This window comes from Dermochelys coriacea, chromosome 9, assembly GCF_009764565.3.
Source record: "Dermochelys coriacea isolate rDerCor1 chromosome 9, rDerCor1.pri.v4, whole genome shotgun sequence".
NCBI classification, from domain to species: Eukaryota; Metazoa; Chordata; order Testudines; family Dermochelyidae; genus Dermochelys; species Dermochelys coriacea.
The window spans coordinates 83,027,865-83,041,582 of record NC_050076.1 but is presented as its reverse complement, the minus strand read 5'-3'; the positions used below and the strand labels follow the sequence as shown (position 1 = coordinate 83,041,582).

Below are 13,718 nucleotides of genomic sequence, written 5' to 3'. Positions count from 1 at the left end.
TGCAGTTTAGTTTATTGTGACTTAATCAGTACCGAAAACAAGTTCCAATAATCTATTATGTATGTTTGTTTTATTTTTTTTTAAATATACAGACTGTTAACATAAAGGTGATTCAAGCTAAACTCCAACTGGCATAAAACCATCACCTTGAAAGTATTTTGCATCAGGGTTCGTTATGATTTTTAGTGAGACTTAAGCCACATCTGTGCATTTAAAAAAGAATGAGCAGCAAATTTTAGAGACTAGTTTGTGGCATTTTCCCCTCCACTTCGTAAAATTAACACCTCTGAAGCCAGATTGTAGAGATGCCAATATTAATAATTGAAATGGCTCTGACGGCCATTCTTGGGCCTCCGGTTTGTCAACAAGCAGACGTATTTTGGACATTGGGTTTGATTGCCCTGTGCCTTTGAGAGGTATCTTTGGCCACCCTACAATTGGGAGCAGAGTGACCAGGAAGAAATCAAAGAGTAGGTGAAATTGCAGAGGGACTGTAGTAGCCAGAATGTAAATACTCCAAATGGAATTTGATTTTGACACCGTGGTAACCACCCATAACCTACTATCCTGTATCCTTGTTCTGGAGCACTGGTTCAGTACTGATTCAGGGAGGCCGCTGAGCCTCCAACAGCACTTCTCCATCACCAACCTAACTTGCCATTTATCCTCAAGGGTGGTAATAGCCTGAGTTTTTCCCTCCCCTGCTTCTTCTGTAACATTGATTGTTGTGTTGCTGTGTACGGGGTATGGGGGTTCTTTTTAAAACGTTGTGTGTGGTGCTTATGAGAGGAACTGGATGGATAGATAGGCCTGGTGAGAGACTTCTTCTATTTATTATAACATGGGTACAGCATGCCCCACTCAATCTTGTATGTTGCTGATTTGGTAGAAACCATGGCATATTCAAGGCTATAAAACTTCTGAGATTCAAATGTGTGGTTCACACTCTTACTTTGGCTCTGAAAGAGCAGAGGGAATAAGTATTTGCTTATGCCTCACAAAATGTATTCTCACCTTCATTGGGAGCAGCAGGGCTTCAATGCTAAATATTTTAACAGGGAGAACTCCTTCCTACTGTCCCTTTCTCAGATAATTAAACTAATCGGTCTCTTAAATAAAAATAAAAAAGTTGACAAAGGAGTTTCTCTCCCCCTTCTTCCAGCCTCAATTTGAGGATGAGATATGAATGAATCTCTGCTAGCACCAGCTGCTGGAAAGAAAATGTGTGACTGACGAGACTTAATCATGCTTTCTGAAACACCTTGGTTACCCAGCGCGTGTATGTGCTGAGTTTATTATGTAAAATGAGATTGTTGCTGCTTGTGTGGATGACTGACTTCCAAACCCTCTCTAGGTGTCCTGGCTTCAAGAAATACAAATCCAATATAGAAAGGAGAAAAAATCCACTTCCTAAAGGCAAGGAAGATCTCATTACCAGGGAGGAAACGAATGCCGCCAGAGAGGTGGAGCTAACAGATGGAGCATCATCACTGGTGGCAGAAAGCTCTATAGTGGCTGTAGTATCTCTGGAGACTGTGGAGCCTGGACTCGTTAATCCAGCCTTTGAGGAGGGTGAAGAAGGAGGTAATGTGTCTCTGCAGTTACCAATAGTATCTCACGGACATCACTTTGAATAGCACAAAATGCAATTAAGTTTCAAATCTCCTTTAAAAAAAAATTAAGGATACTCTTTAAAAGAGCTTGTCACAGATTCTGCCCGGATCTGTATGAACAAGCACTTGGAAACCTTCAATAGTTTCAAGCTTCTCCTTTTGCTTTTTACTCCTGGCCTTTCAGTTCCAAAAAACACACACCTCTGCCACTGACACTAAAAAAGTTCTGTAAGAGCTAAGCCTCCAGGATTTTCTTGGAGTCTCCAGAATTATGTCATATGATGAAACCTCCAGGAATACATCCAAAGAAAATTGGCAATCCTACTAAGAGTAGCAGCTCCCTTATCTCATCTCAGGATGGCCACGTGCAGAGTACAGCAAGATTATTTCACAAACCCTAGGTTAACAAGTGCAATACATAAAGCACCAATTTAAAAAAAAAATCAGAAGCTTTTCAGTAACAATGTTCTTTTGCAGCTGTGTGGAAACAAAGTGTATGCACCACCCCCATGAGAACAGCGCACCAAACATATCATGAAGATGCCAAGCAATCTGTACCAGGAATTTGTGCCAATCTCTCTCTCTCGCTCTCTCTCTCTCTATTTTGTATTTACTCTTTTGAGACAACTATTTGTTCAGGTTGTTTATTTTAGTTCCTCCCTACTGATACTAAACAGAAGCATTTTTATGGCCTGTGCCAGTGCTTGGATTTGAAATTGATCATCAGTAAGAGAACAAATCCCATCACACTACAAATGAAAATAGCTATATCTCCACTCAAAGATACCACCACTTGATTAAATCTTTAGAATGTCAATCAGTAGCCTGAAATTCTTGATAGCATGTTTCAAAATGATTTTCTTAATTCCTGGGCGTGCTTAGACTCCCCCCTCCCCCCCCGCCACCCAGCCCATCTATCTCCTAATGAACCTATCTAATAGTTACCTTGTAGATTAGCTTGGTTCTGTGTTGGAGTTTCCCCAAGTACATGTCAGTCTCTCTGTTAAAGCCACTGTGTGATAGAGAACTACAGCTGTACTTGGCTGGCATTGTGATTGCCTTCATTACAACACCTAATGTGCTTGGCTTGCACAAATGCTGCATTGATGATAGATTTAACATACTTTGCCAAAAGTGCAGGGAGAGCTAACAGTTTTCATCTTTGGAATGGTTTGGAAGTATTTATTAATTTTTCTCAGCCGTCTAAAGTAGGTGAATGTTACTGCCATTTTACAAAGGGGGAAGGGAAATTGAAACAGAGGGGTTAAATGACTTGCCCAAGGTCACACATCAAAGCAATGTCAGACCTCTGATTAGAACACAAGAGTTCTAGGCTTTCAGTTCTTTGATCAGAGCACTAAACTAAGTCCTTTTCTGTAATGGCCTGAGCATCAGACTGGCAACCAAAAAGTCCTAAGTTGCAAGTAGTTTGACTTTAAATAACCTGGTAGTGGATATAGAAGAAGAAAAATTTCGAAATGGCAAATTAATCATCTGTTTATAAAAGGCCTCAAAAATGCTTTGTTTCCATTCTTGCTACACCATCTGACAATCAGCTTTGCACTGAGTGAGCACTAGTTGGAACATATGGGGAAAAAGTCTAGGAAATTTAACTTTTCTGCTTTTAGTTTGTGATCTATTCTCTTCCCTTATATATACCTTCTGCCTTCCCAAAATACCATCTTTGAGCACATAAATGCCAAACAATACAAGCTCTACTAGTAGTGTATACCTCATCTGTGTGTGAAACTAGAATAGAGAGGATTAGGGGATGTTTTCTGTATTCATGTGTTGTTTTCTCTGATTCTCACAATCAGACCTGCCTCAGAAAGCTAGTCTTGTGGCTGAAACTAGTACAATTGAAATTCACCGAGATGATCCAGAAGAAGAGCTAGGAATGCGGATAGTTGGGGGCAAAGACACCCCTTTAGGGAACATTGTTGTTCAGGAAGTCCTTCGGGATTCTGTTGTTGCTTCAGATGGAAAAATAGCACCTGGAGATCATATCCTTGAGGTACGTTTGTTCCGTTAGTAGTAAAGATAAGTTACCACCCTCCTTTGTCTAAGAGAAGGCTTTTTATGATAGTGGATAGCAAAAACTAAGTCATGTTGGGCAAACTTTGAGATTTGGATAAGCATCCCAAAGTTTGGACACTTGTCCAAATATCTTGGTTCTATGAAACTGGGCTGAGAGTCTTAAAAGAACAGGCTGTCTCATGTAATTTCTGACCCTTCCTGCTTTATCAGGCCAGAAATGCCTTGACAGCAGCCTCTTTTATAGTGTTTGGTTAGTTCTGAGCCCAGCTGGAGAGAGGTAACAGAGCCACATGGAAATAAGTAAAATTTCAAAAAGATATCGGAACACTTTTAAACCTAGGAAGGTTGGGATTGGTTCTTATTTTTACCTGATCCAGAACTTGAAGGATACAAGTGCAGGAGAGGAAGTAGAATTGTTTAGAGTGGTGGAATCCAGTGAAACTAAGAGGATTTTTTTTTTAAATTTCATCTCAATTTGTCAAACACCTTCTCTTCTGTAACAATAGGCAGTAAAACATTTTCAGACAGATCTCCTTAGATTAATTTTTTCTTGAACTTTTCAGTTTTTAGTAGTCTATTTTATTTATGTATCTGACAGTTTTTTATGAGATTTGTATGGAGTATAGTTGTAGCCATGGTCCAATAAAAGATATTACCTGACCCTCACTTCACCTCTCTAATAGCACTATTGCACAGGGAGAGGCTCTTTTTCAAACCGGCAGGTCCTAAATCATTTAAAGCCTTCCATGTCAAAACCAGCATTTTAAATTCACCCTGAAATCCAACTGGCAGCTAGTGCAGAGCACAGAACACTAGTGCCATATGCTCATAGCAATATACCCCACCAAGCAACTGAGCTGCCACATTCTATTCTGCTAGCTTTGTTTTCCAAATTGAATTAATGCTTCATGGAAAGTGCATTGTTGGTAGTGTAATCTCGAGGTGACAAAGACACATACTTTCTTTAAGATCTGGACCTCATTACCATTGTATTACATCCTCCTGGCCAGACAGAAATCCAAAAACTGGAAATCCAACCAGTTCCTTTGATTACACACTCTAATAAGGATTGGCAGACCAATGCATTCAGATACGTGGCAGATACAGTCTTGGTCATATCTTCAGGTTGCTTCTCCAAGCCAATCAATATCACATCCATGGTATCTGATTGAGCTTCATTCACCTCCCAGTCTCAGCCAGGGAGTAAGATATTCAGCAACGCTGGCTGGGTGTCATTAGAATATTGAAGGTGCTGTTGCCCATGTCTCCTTGCTAACCTTCCCAGTAGCCCCATATGCACACTAAAATGAGACAGGATGGAACCCTACATGACTGCCTCCGGGGGGAGGAAGAACAGTTACCAACATTACCTTGAAAAAAGAAAGATTTAGACTGAAGATCCTAGGGCTTGTCTACACTTACAGGGGATCAACGCGTGGCAATCGATCCACCAGGGGTCAACAGTAGTGTATTAACACCTAGGCCGGCAAAATTGCAGGAGCCGCAAATTTATAATAGCAGCCAGAGGCTGCTTCCCCCGGCGCTGGTTCACGGCCTCCAGCCCCCTTTCCCACCCCCTCCCAGCCTCTATTGGTCCCCTTCCCCAAATCCCCACTCTGGCCCTGCCTCCTCTCCTGAGCACGCCACATTCCCCCCTCCTTCGCGAACCTGTTTCGCACACAACCCAGCGGCGCGCTCAGGGGAGGAGGCAGAGTGGGGGTGGGGAGCTGCGGGGGGGGGGCGGCGGCAATTATTTCAGGGCCTAGGGGTGGCAAAATAATTAATCTGCCACTGGGGGTCAATTTAGTGGGTCTAGTGAAGACCCGCTAAATTGACCGCCGATCACTCTCCCATCAACTCCATTACTTCACCAGAATGAGAAGCATAAGGTAAGTCGATGGGAGAGTTTCAAGGCTGTGGAATGGTCTCAGGAATGGCTCCTCGTGCGTGGCAGATCCAAGTGTGCTTTTTGCTAACCTTGTGATGTTAGGTACAGTGGAAGACCCATAGGCTCTTCAGGATCTAAATGGTGCATTTTCCCTCCTCTTTCTAGGTCAATGGAGTCAACATCAGCAACATGACTCATTGCCAAGCTATCTCCTTGCTGCGCCACCCAGGTCCTGTTCTTCACCTTATGGTCCTGCAGGAAAAGGGGTTTTCTAACAGGACTCTTAAACAGGATTCTAGCCCTGCTGTTAACCGGGAAGTGATTCACGTTACGCTGATGAAGAGAGACCCATCTGAACCACTGGGAATCAAACTGATTAGGAAGATGGACGAGGCGGGGATTTTTATTCTGGACCTGCTTGATGGAGGCTTGGCAGCCAAAAATGGAAAGCTGAGTCAGAATGACAAAGTCCTCTCTATAAATGGCCAGGACCTGAGGCAGGGAACACCTGAGACTGCTGCACAGATAATACAGGTAATTTATTGAATGGAGCAGCTGTCTGTCTGATAACTCGGTGACTGTCTGCACCACTCGCGCAGTGCTCCATTTCTGAGCCAAGGGCTAACAAAACATGCCTGAACAATTTGGATACCCTTAAGTAACCATTTTTGGGAGAGTGGCTTCCCTACAGAAGTGAGGATTACCGTTTCCTAGCGATCATGAATACACAGGTGGGAATCTGCCATGAATCATCTCTGACAATACCACAGTGAGTCAGATGTCTACGGTGGTTTAGTGCAGCAAAGGCAAACTGATCTTTAGGTGTAGCCTTTTTACAAGAGAAATCTCTACACACACAAGGCATACGTCTGTGACAGAGACCAGGACAAAGTATGTGAAACAAAGCATGTGAGGTGTCTCTAGAGCTAAACTAGGAAGGTCTGAATAGAGACCGCATGGCCTGGTGGTACAGAACAGAAGCATTTTTAATTTAGGTCAGGATACTGGTGGTAAAATTCCCAGTTAAACTGCATTTGGAAGAGGGGTCCATGAGTCAATTTGAGGCCCCTTGCTGGGAGATGGTCATTCTCATCATGTTAGAAATCTGTCTCATTTTAATGGGCTGAATGTTTGGTGCAAAGTATTTGTGTCAGGATTACTCCAAATGCAGTGGCCTTTGTTTAGATCAGTTTCAAATGCTCTGTTTCACGGGGCAGTGCCTTTAAGCTTCTAAGAGCTGGGTTTCTTTTTTTGCCTGAAGATCATGACAAACACAAGGGCATTTCACCAGAATTTACAGTTTAAACCTTGGAAAGGATCCAAAGATAAAGGAGAGTTTGTTCTCTTCCTGGCAATTTGGTGAGTCAGTGGTGGGAGAAAAAGGGAAGAGTTTTGATAATTGTGGAGAGCCTGTGTTCTTACATAGAAATATTTGCAGCTATGCAGCGATGTTTATTATTAGAAGTAAGTCAACAAATGTTCCTGATAAACAGCTTTCTAGAACTGAGGACTGATTGCAAAGCCCAAAAACATACTGTTCAAGTTAGTAAACGTCAAAGCACTGGACCATGAGGCTGGTATGTATAGAATAGAATCTAATATGTTGGCACTCCACCTCCCTAGGTGACCTGTTCCAGAGCTTAACTATCCTTAGGAATATATTTCTAACCATAATATCTAACCTAAATCTCCCTTTCTGCAAACTAAGATGATTAATTCTTGTCCTACTCTTAGTAGACATGGAGAACAATTGATCACTGTCCTCTTTATAACAATCTTTTACATATTTGGAGACGTATATTCTCCTCCTACCCCAGTCTTGTCTTCTCTTTAGACCAGTGACTCTCAACCTTTCCAGACTACTGTACCATTTTCAAGAGTCTGATTTGTCTTGTGTACCCCCAAGTTTCACCTCACTTAAAAACTTACAAAATCAGACATAAGTGTCACAGCACACTACTGAAAAATTGCTTATTTTCTCATTTTTGCTATATATTATAAAACAAATCAACAGGAATATAAATATTGTACTTGCATTACAGTATATAGTATACAGAGCAGTATAAACAAATCATTGTCTATGTAATTTTAGTTTGTACTGACTTTGCTAGTGCTTTTTATGTAGTCTGTTGTAAAACAAGGCAAATATCTAGGTGAGTTGATCTACCCCCTGGAAGACCTCTGAGTATTCCCAGGTTACGTATACCCCGGTTGAGAACCACTGCTCTAGACCAAGTTTTGTAAACCTCTTATCACTTTGTGGCTCTCCTCTGGACTCTCTCTCCAATTTCTTCACCTCTTTCTTCAAGTGTGGTGTCCAAAATGGGACATTTACTGGTGTGGCCTCATCTGAAGTGCTGAGTAGAATAGAAATATTACCTCTTGTATCTTACATGTGACACTCCTTTATCAGCTCCTTTCGTACATTTGTCTGGTCTCTAGAGGAGTGTGTGCATGCCTATTACATTTTCCAGAATGTTACACAGTCTGAGACGTGCAACTTTCAGAGAGATCATCAGAAGTCACAAGGTTAAGTCTTTACATGAGCCGTGGTGAAACTTCACCCTTTAGTAATAATCCAGTAGTCTCAAGCTTCTCTTTTTGCTTTTCCTGGCAGACCAGTGAGGCAAGAGTGAACTTTGTGGTCCTAAGGCAGTCTGGTGTACAGCTGCCAGATGCTGTTGAGGATGGTGGCACACCAAACAGTAGCAGCAGCAGCAGCAATGGAGAGAGTCCAGTGCACCATCGGAGGAGACCTGACCAGAATCGTTACAGACGAAAATCAAACTACCAAAAGGTAAGTCTTGTTGTAATAGCAGTGCTGTTTTCTGCTGGGCCCTTGGTTCTTTGTTTCTCAAATCTATTACTTTACCACTGAGTGCTATGAAAATATAAACAAAGAATACTGCAGGGTTATAAAGAGTAGGGTTTGGTCCCAGATAGCACCTTTTCTTTACCAGATTTTGCAAAGTAATAGGAGTTGAGAGCTGGCAGAACTGTGAACTGTACAGTCAGACCAAGCATCTGTTATCTACAGAGCAGTGCAGCATCATTTGTGCAGTCTTTGAGGTCAAAGCCTGACTTAAGGGAAGAAGGAATGCTGGCCAAAACAGCAGAGTTAATCTCTGCTCCTTTAGAAAGGCCACTGGGTATTTGACAGCCACTAGTAAAACAACCATTGGGTTTAATTCCTTATCTGTAGGACAGCACCCATCAAGCATAGCTTTCCCCTAGTATTAAATTGCAATGTTAACACTGTGTGTGACTCCATGTCACAGTAGGGACTAAATGGCCTTGTGGCCTAGAGGTGAGAGCTGTACTGGTAAACCTAAAGAAAGATACTTTTGCAACGTCTCCAACTTAACGGTTACTTTTACTCTCAGATTCCCTCCTCTAGAAAACTGTGAACTTGAACAGATTTGCTTTTATGTTGCTGCCTCTGGCAGGTTGTTCCATATTTAAATTAAAATTTGTGTGAAGAAATTCTGCCTGAAATATGAACTGCCTAGACTTGTGTTTAGTTTCCCAGGTTACTGCATCTGAGTTGATTGCTATCGTATGCAGTTTCAGCCCAGTTATTTCCTTTATAAACTGCAATCCACTATATCTCCTTCTGTTTCTACAACACATGTGTGCGCTCGCGCGCGCTCTCTCTCTCTCTCTCTTCCTCCTAAGATCTATAGGACAAGATGTGCTAATATTTCACTAAGCTTAGGGGTGGGATTTTCATAAGCACTCAACATTGGCCTAATTCTGCTCCCATCAAAGTCAGTAAGAGTTTTGCAGCTGACTTCAAGGAGAGCAGAGCTAGGTTAATGCTGAGCTGTTTTGAGAAATTGCACCCTTAACTTCTCATTTAAAGTAGATAAGCTATTTGAGTCACTATAAACTGTCCTTTCATCCCATGCAATGATGCTGGACATCTTCAGAAATAAGTTTCCCCTCCTCTTCATACTCTTTACCTTGTGTTTGCAAAAAGATCTGCTGGTTGCCTTCTTACTGTCTTGGCCTTATGGCACAGTAGAACCTCAGAATTATGAGCACCTTGGGAATGGAGATTGTAACTCTGAAATCTTTGTAACTCTGAACAAAACATTATGGTGGTGGTTTCAAAAATTTACAACTGAATATTGACTTAATACTACTTTTGAAACTTTACAATGCAGAAGAAAAATGCTGCTTTTAACCATCTTAATTTAAATGAAACAAGCACAGAAACAGTTTCCTGACCTTGTCAAATCTTTTTTATACTTTCCCTTTATTTTTTTAGTAGTTTACACTTAACACGGTACTCTACTATATTTGCTTTTTTTTGTCTCTCTGCTGCTGCCTGATTGTGTACTCTGGTTCCAAATGAGGTGTGTGGTTGACCGGCCAGTTCGTAACTCTGGTGTTCGTAACTCTGCGGTTCTGCTGTATACTGGGCTTGTTGAAACAGAAATGGGGACTGTGATCTTTCCAATGGAAACGGAGATATTTTAGTAACAAGCTCTGTTCTAAAAAATGCATGAGATTGGATAGATCAGCCTTTGTAGATGCATTTGGAAATGCCTCTTTACTCTGTCACTGGTTCAAATCCATCCCAATTTAAACAAAAGTTCAAAAGATAAAAAGTTGGTAGCACCTGATATGTTTGATGACCTATGTAAAATGAATTGGTAATTTCTTTCCTCTTCCTGGTGGGGAAACTCTCATCACAAAGAGCCTCTATGTAGACAAAGGATCGAATGGACATGTAGACAGGCAGATACCCTCACGTTCCTAGCAGCAACCACTGTGAGTCAGGGTTGAATGACCTTGGGAGTGCAATGTGCTATAGCTTCTGCTGCTTTTGCTGTTTGTGCCTAAACAAACAACTTCACTCTCCAGAGCTGTTAATGTGGCATCTTTCACCAGCCCTGAATTGACAGTTCTTTGCCTCCTATCCTAGTTATGGACCTTTCTAAATTCTGCTGCATTGATTAACCCATATAATCATTGCCATCTCTTTGTAGGATCTACCTCAGGGATACCTCAGCCAGGAAAAGACAGTTTCAATAAAAAAGGAGCTAAAGGAATCTTTGGGAATCACTATTGGAGGTGGAAGGGACAATAAAAACAAACTTCCTATTTATGTAACTAGTGTGCAACCCATTGGATGCCTCTTCAGGGATGGCAGGATCAAGAGAGGTAAGGAGACTTTCTAGATCCTGAGTTTCCCTTTTTATAATTTCACTAATTAACTCCGTGAATGGGTTTGTGTTTTTATAAGTGAAAGCTGGTATTTAACACCAGTGAAGTTTGAAACACTAAGTCCTGGATGATGCCCTGAGGCAGAGATTGTCTATATTGCAAAAGGTCAGTAAGTCCATGTGGCCATGATCATCCTACTTATTTAATCCACAGGAGATGTGCTTTTGAATATAAATGGCATTGATTTGACTCATCTAAACTACTATGAAGCTGTCTCAGCACTGAAATCTAATGCAGCTTCCCACACTGTAGTGTTGAAAGCCCTGGAAATTCTTGTACCAGAGAAGGTGCCAGAACCCACAGACCCATCCTCTGATATCAGGGAACACGGATTCAGTTGGTCACCCCTTTGGATCACATGGCTTGGATTACCTACGTAAGTTTGTTTGGTCAATTCTTTCTCTCCTCAGTATTAACCACTGAGTTAGGTATTCTACCTCATCTGGCATTTAAGCAAAGTGAATCACTGGCTGACTCTGTACCAAGTCAAACTTTTTTTAATGTTATCTCAGCTGTGTAATTTTTAATCCTAGGAAAGTAATGCCAAATTCTGAATTTCCTTGCTAAAATGCATTAGAACGTAGCTTACCATGTTGCTGGTGCCAAAGGTAGTGGGAATTGTGCTGCTGTGTTCCATGTGGCCAAGCATTTTAAGGTTTGAACTTTTCAGCTACTAATTTCTGGAGAGATGAAGCAGGTTTTTCTCTTTACTGGTCTCTGCTAAAGGTCAATTTTGAGTGAGCTCAACCTAGAGAGGAGGTGCAGGTTATGGCAGAGTTAAGGTTTGAGTAGCTTGACAGGGAGCTTAAATCTCTTATAAGCGTTCTGATTTTATTTACAGGTTTATTTTCTGGTGCAACCAAAGAAATTCAAAACCTGTGGCTACCTTCCCTTCATGCAATTTATCAGTTTGTAAACTCCCAGAACAAAACACAGAGGGCAGATCTTATTCTTCCAGAGCATTCTGTCTGGACTTCTTGTCAATAGAGTCTTGGCTGTTTTTTTCTTGAAAGGAACCCAGCTTTTTATTTATTTATTTTATTTTTTTAAAGTTCTGAGACTAACTAGTCTCAGCTGCACCTGATTAACTCATGTTCCTGTAGGAAGCTGGGATTTAACCCCCAAATCTCTATGCCATTATCTAGTGCAATGGGGTTTCTGCCTAGGGGTCACTCTTGGGCCAGGTGTATTGTGAGTGCAGGGCAACAGCTCCTTTTACATCTCATCGCATGTGCCAGGGAAGGTGAAACATGTTCTATCAAAAGACTTCCTAGCTCCAGAGACTCTAATGCTTTCCAAAATTCCATTTCCATTAGGTCAGCCTCTTAGTGCTCCAGTCGTCTGCTTTTGTTTTAAGTGTAGGCATTGGAGCTAGCATCCACCAAGTACCTTGCCTCAAATATATTTGTTTGGTTTCACCTACCCTAACTTACTGTAACTGGCTGAGGACCTCAGCTGAGTTCATAATTAAATTAGCCAACTTTAAGATCATAAAACTGTGCTCTCATTTTAAAAAGGAGTGTTGGCTGTATACCTGCCCCACGGGACCCTATGCAGCAATTTTCAGCTTTTCCTACTGAGGTGGAGAGCCATGATGCCAGAAGCACCCTCAGAGCACTGAAGCAGTGGCTGGAGAGTAATCTCCTTCTATTGCTGTAAACTGAATTCTGGCATCTCCAGACTTTAGAATATTAGCACTACAGGCTGCTGAGATGCTTTCCTGTGGGCAGGTTTTAGGATATGGTCTGAGAGGCACACAGCAGAGCTATTTCATTTTGTGGTCTGCCAATGTTTACATCATTTGTTCCAAACAATATAAATGGTGGTCATTCCTTCCTTGCAGTTCCTCACTAATTTCCCCAGTTGTCCAAAGTGGTGGCCAATAATGACTAGTTGGCTCTGTGTGCTATAATTTCACTAAACCACTGAGGAAAAACAAACCTCTCACAGATCAGTGCTGAACTCCTCATTGCCCTCATCAGCTAAATGTAGATGTTCAGACTTTTTGGCACGCTGACTTTTATGCACGGCACAGTTGGGGGGTTTTTTGGTTTTATTTTTAACTTCTGCTGAGAAATTTTTGAGCCACCACTGAGTATAGCCCTCTCAAAACATTCCTTGAGAGCTGTGTTTTGAAATCCAGTGTGAAAATCTGAAGTTTATTGCTAGCACATAGTCAATCTTTTTTCAGGTAAATGCTTAATCCAGAAGGTAGCTCCTTTGGTGCGTATTCTCTTGCATTCTGTTTTGTTGAGGAAAGCCACATGTTAGTTGTTAGTCTGCGATAGCAGCTGGTGCTGGAAGAGCAGAGTCTGAAGAGGTTATGTTTGAAGCCTTACTGGTATATTCAGTCCTTTTCGACACCTCTGTCCGCAATGCTTAAAAGTTTTACTCTTTATTGTTACACTTGCGGCTTTGTGTTGAATGTAGTTTATCAGCCTGGCTCATTTAGTGGTATGCTGCCTTTGTGTTTACATGCTGTCCTGACATTGCTGCACTGCATTGCCAGAAGGGCAGCCTTTCAGATGAGAGGGCTCCATCAGTCTCTGATGAGCTGCCTGGCTGGAAGTTAGAGTAGGAAAAAACCCAGGTGTCCTGGCCAGTCTTCTCCTCACAATAACAGATTTTTTTCTGCCGTTCAAAGCTGTGTATGAGCTATTAAAAACACAGGAATTACCATATATGACCAGATGGATGGCCATCTGGTCTATCGCCTACCATTTTTAGGTCTGACAGTAGCAAGTACCAGATGCTGCAGATGGGGATGTAAGATACTTACATAGTACCATTGGGCTGGTTTTACCCTATCAGGCAGTTAGTGGATGGTTATGTTCTGAAGCAGGCAGCTTGATATCCCAAGTTCATTGTTTTCCTCTCTAACATAACTGTGGGTATTTTTATTGTCCATATAAAAGTCTAATCCTTCTTCATTCTTTGCCTCAGTTAAC

General features: G+C 41.6%; 1 protein-coding gene across 3 annotated transcripts in view; it reads left to right on the top strand.

Moving 5' to 3' along the window:
• The window catches only part of LOC119861653 (ligand of Numb protein X 2-like), a 45,388-nt gene that overhangs the window by 26,217 nt on the left and 5,453 nt on the right, over window positions 1–13,718 (top strand). For all 3 annotated transcript variants that reach the window (XM_038417025.2, XM_038417027.2, XM_038417026.2), the window contains 6 exons: window positions 1,355–1,584; window positions 3,431–3,627; window positions 5,704–6,072; window positions 8,156–8,335; window positions 10,533–10,707; window positions 10,924–11,146. In XM_038417025.2, coding sequence (XP_038272953.1) covers window positions 1,355–1,584; window positions 3,431–3,627; window positions 5,704–6,072; window positions 8,156–8,335; window positions 10,533–10,707; window positions 10,924–11,146 — 1,374 coding nt within the window. The remainder of the gene's footprint in view (window positions 1–1,354; window positions 1,585–3,430; window positions 3,628–5,703; window positions 6,073–8,155; window positions 8,336–10,532; window positions 10,708–10,923; window positions 11,147–13,718) is intronic.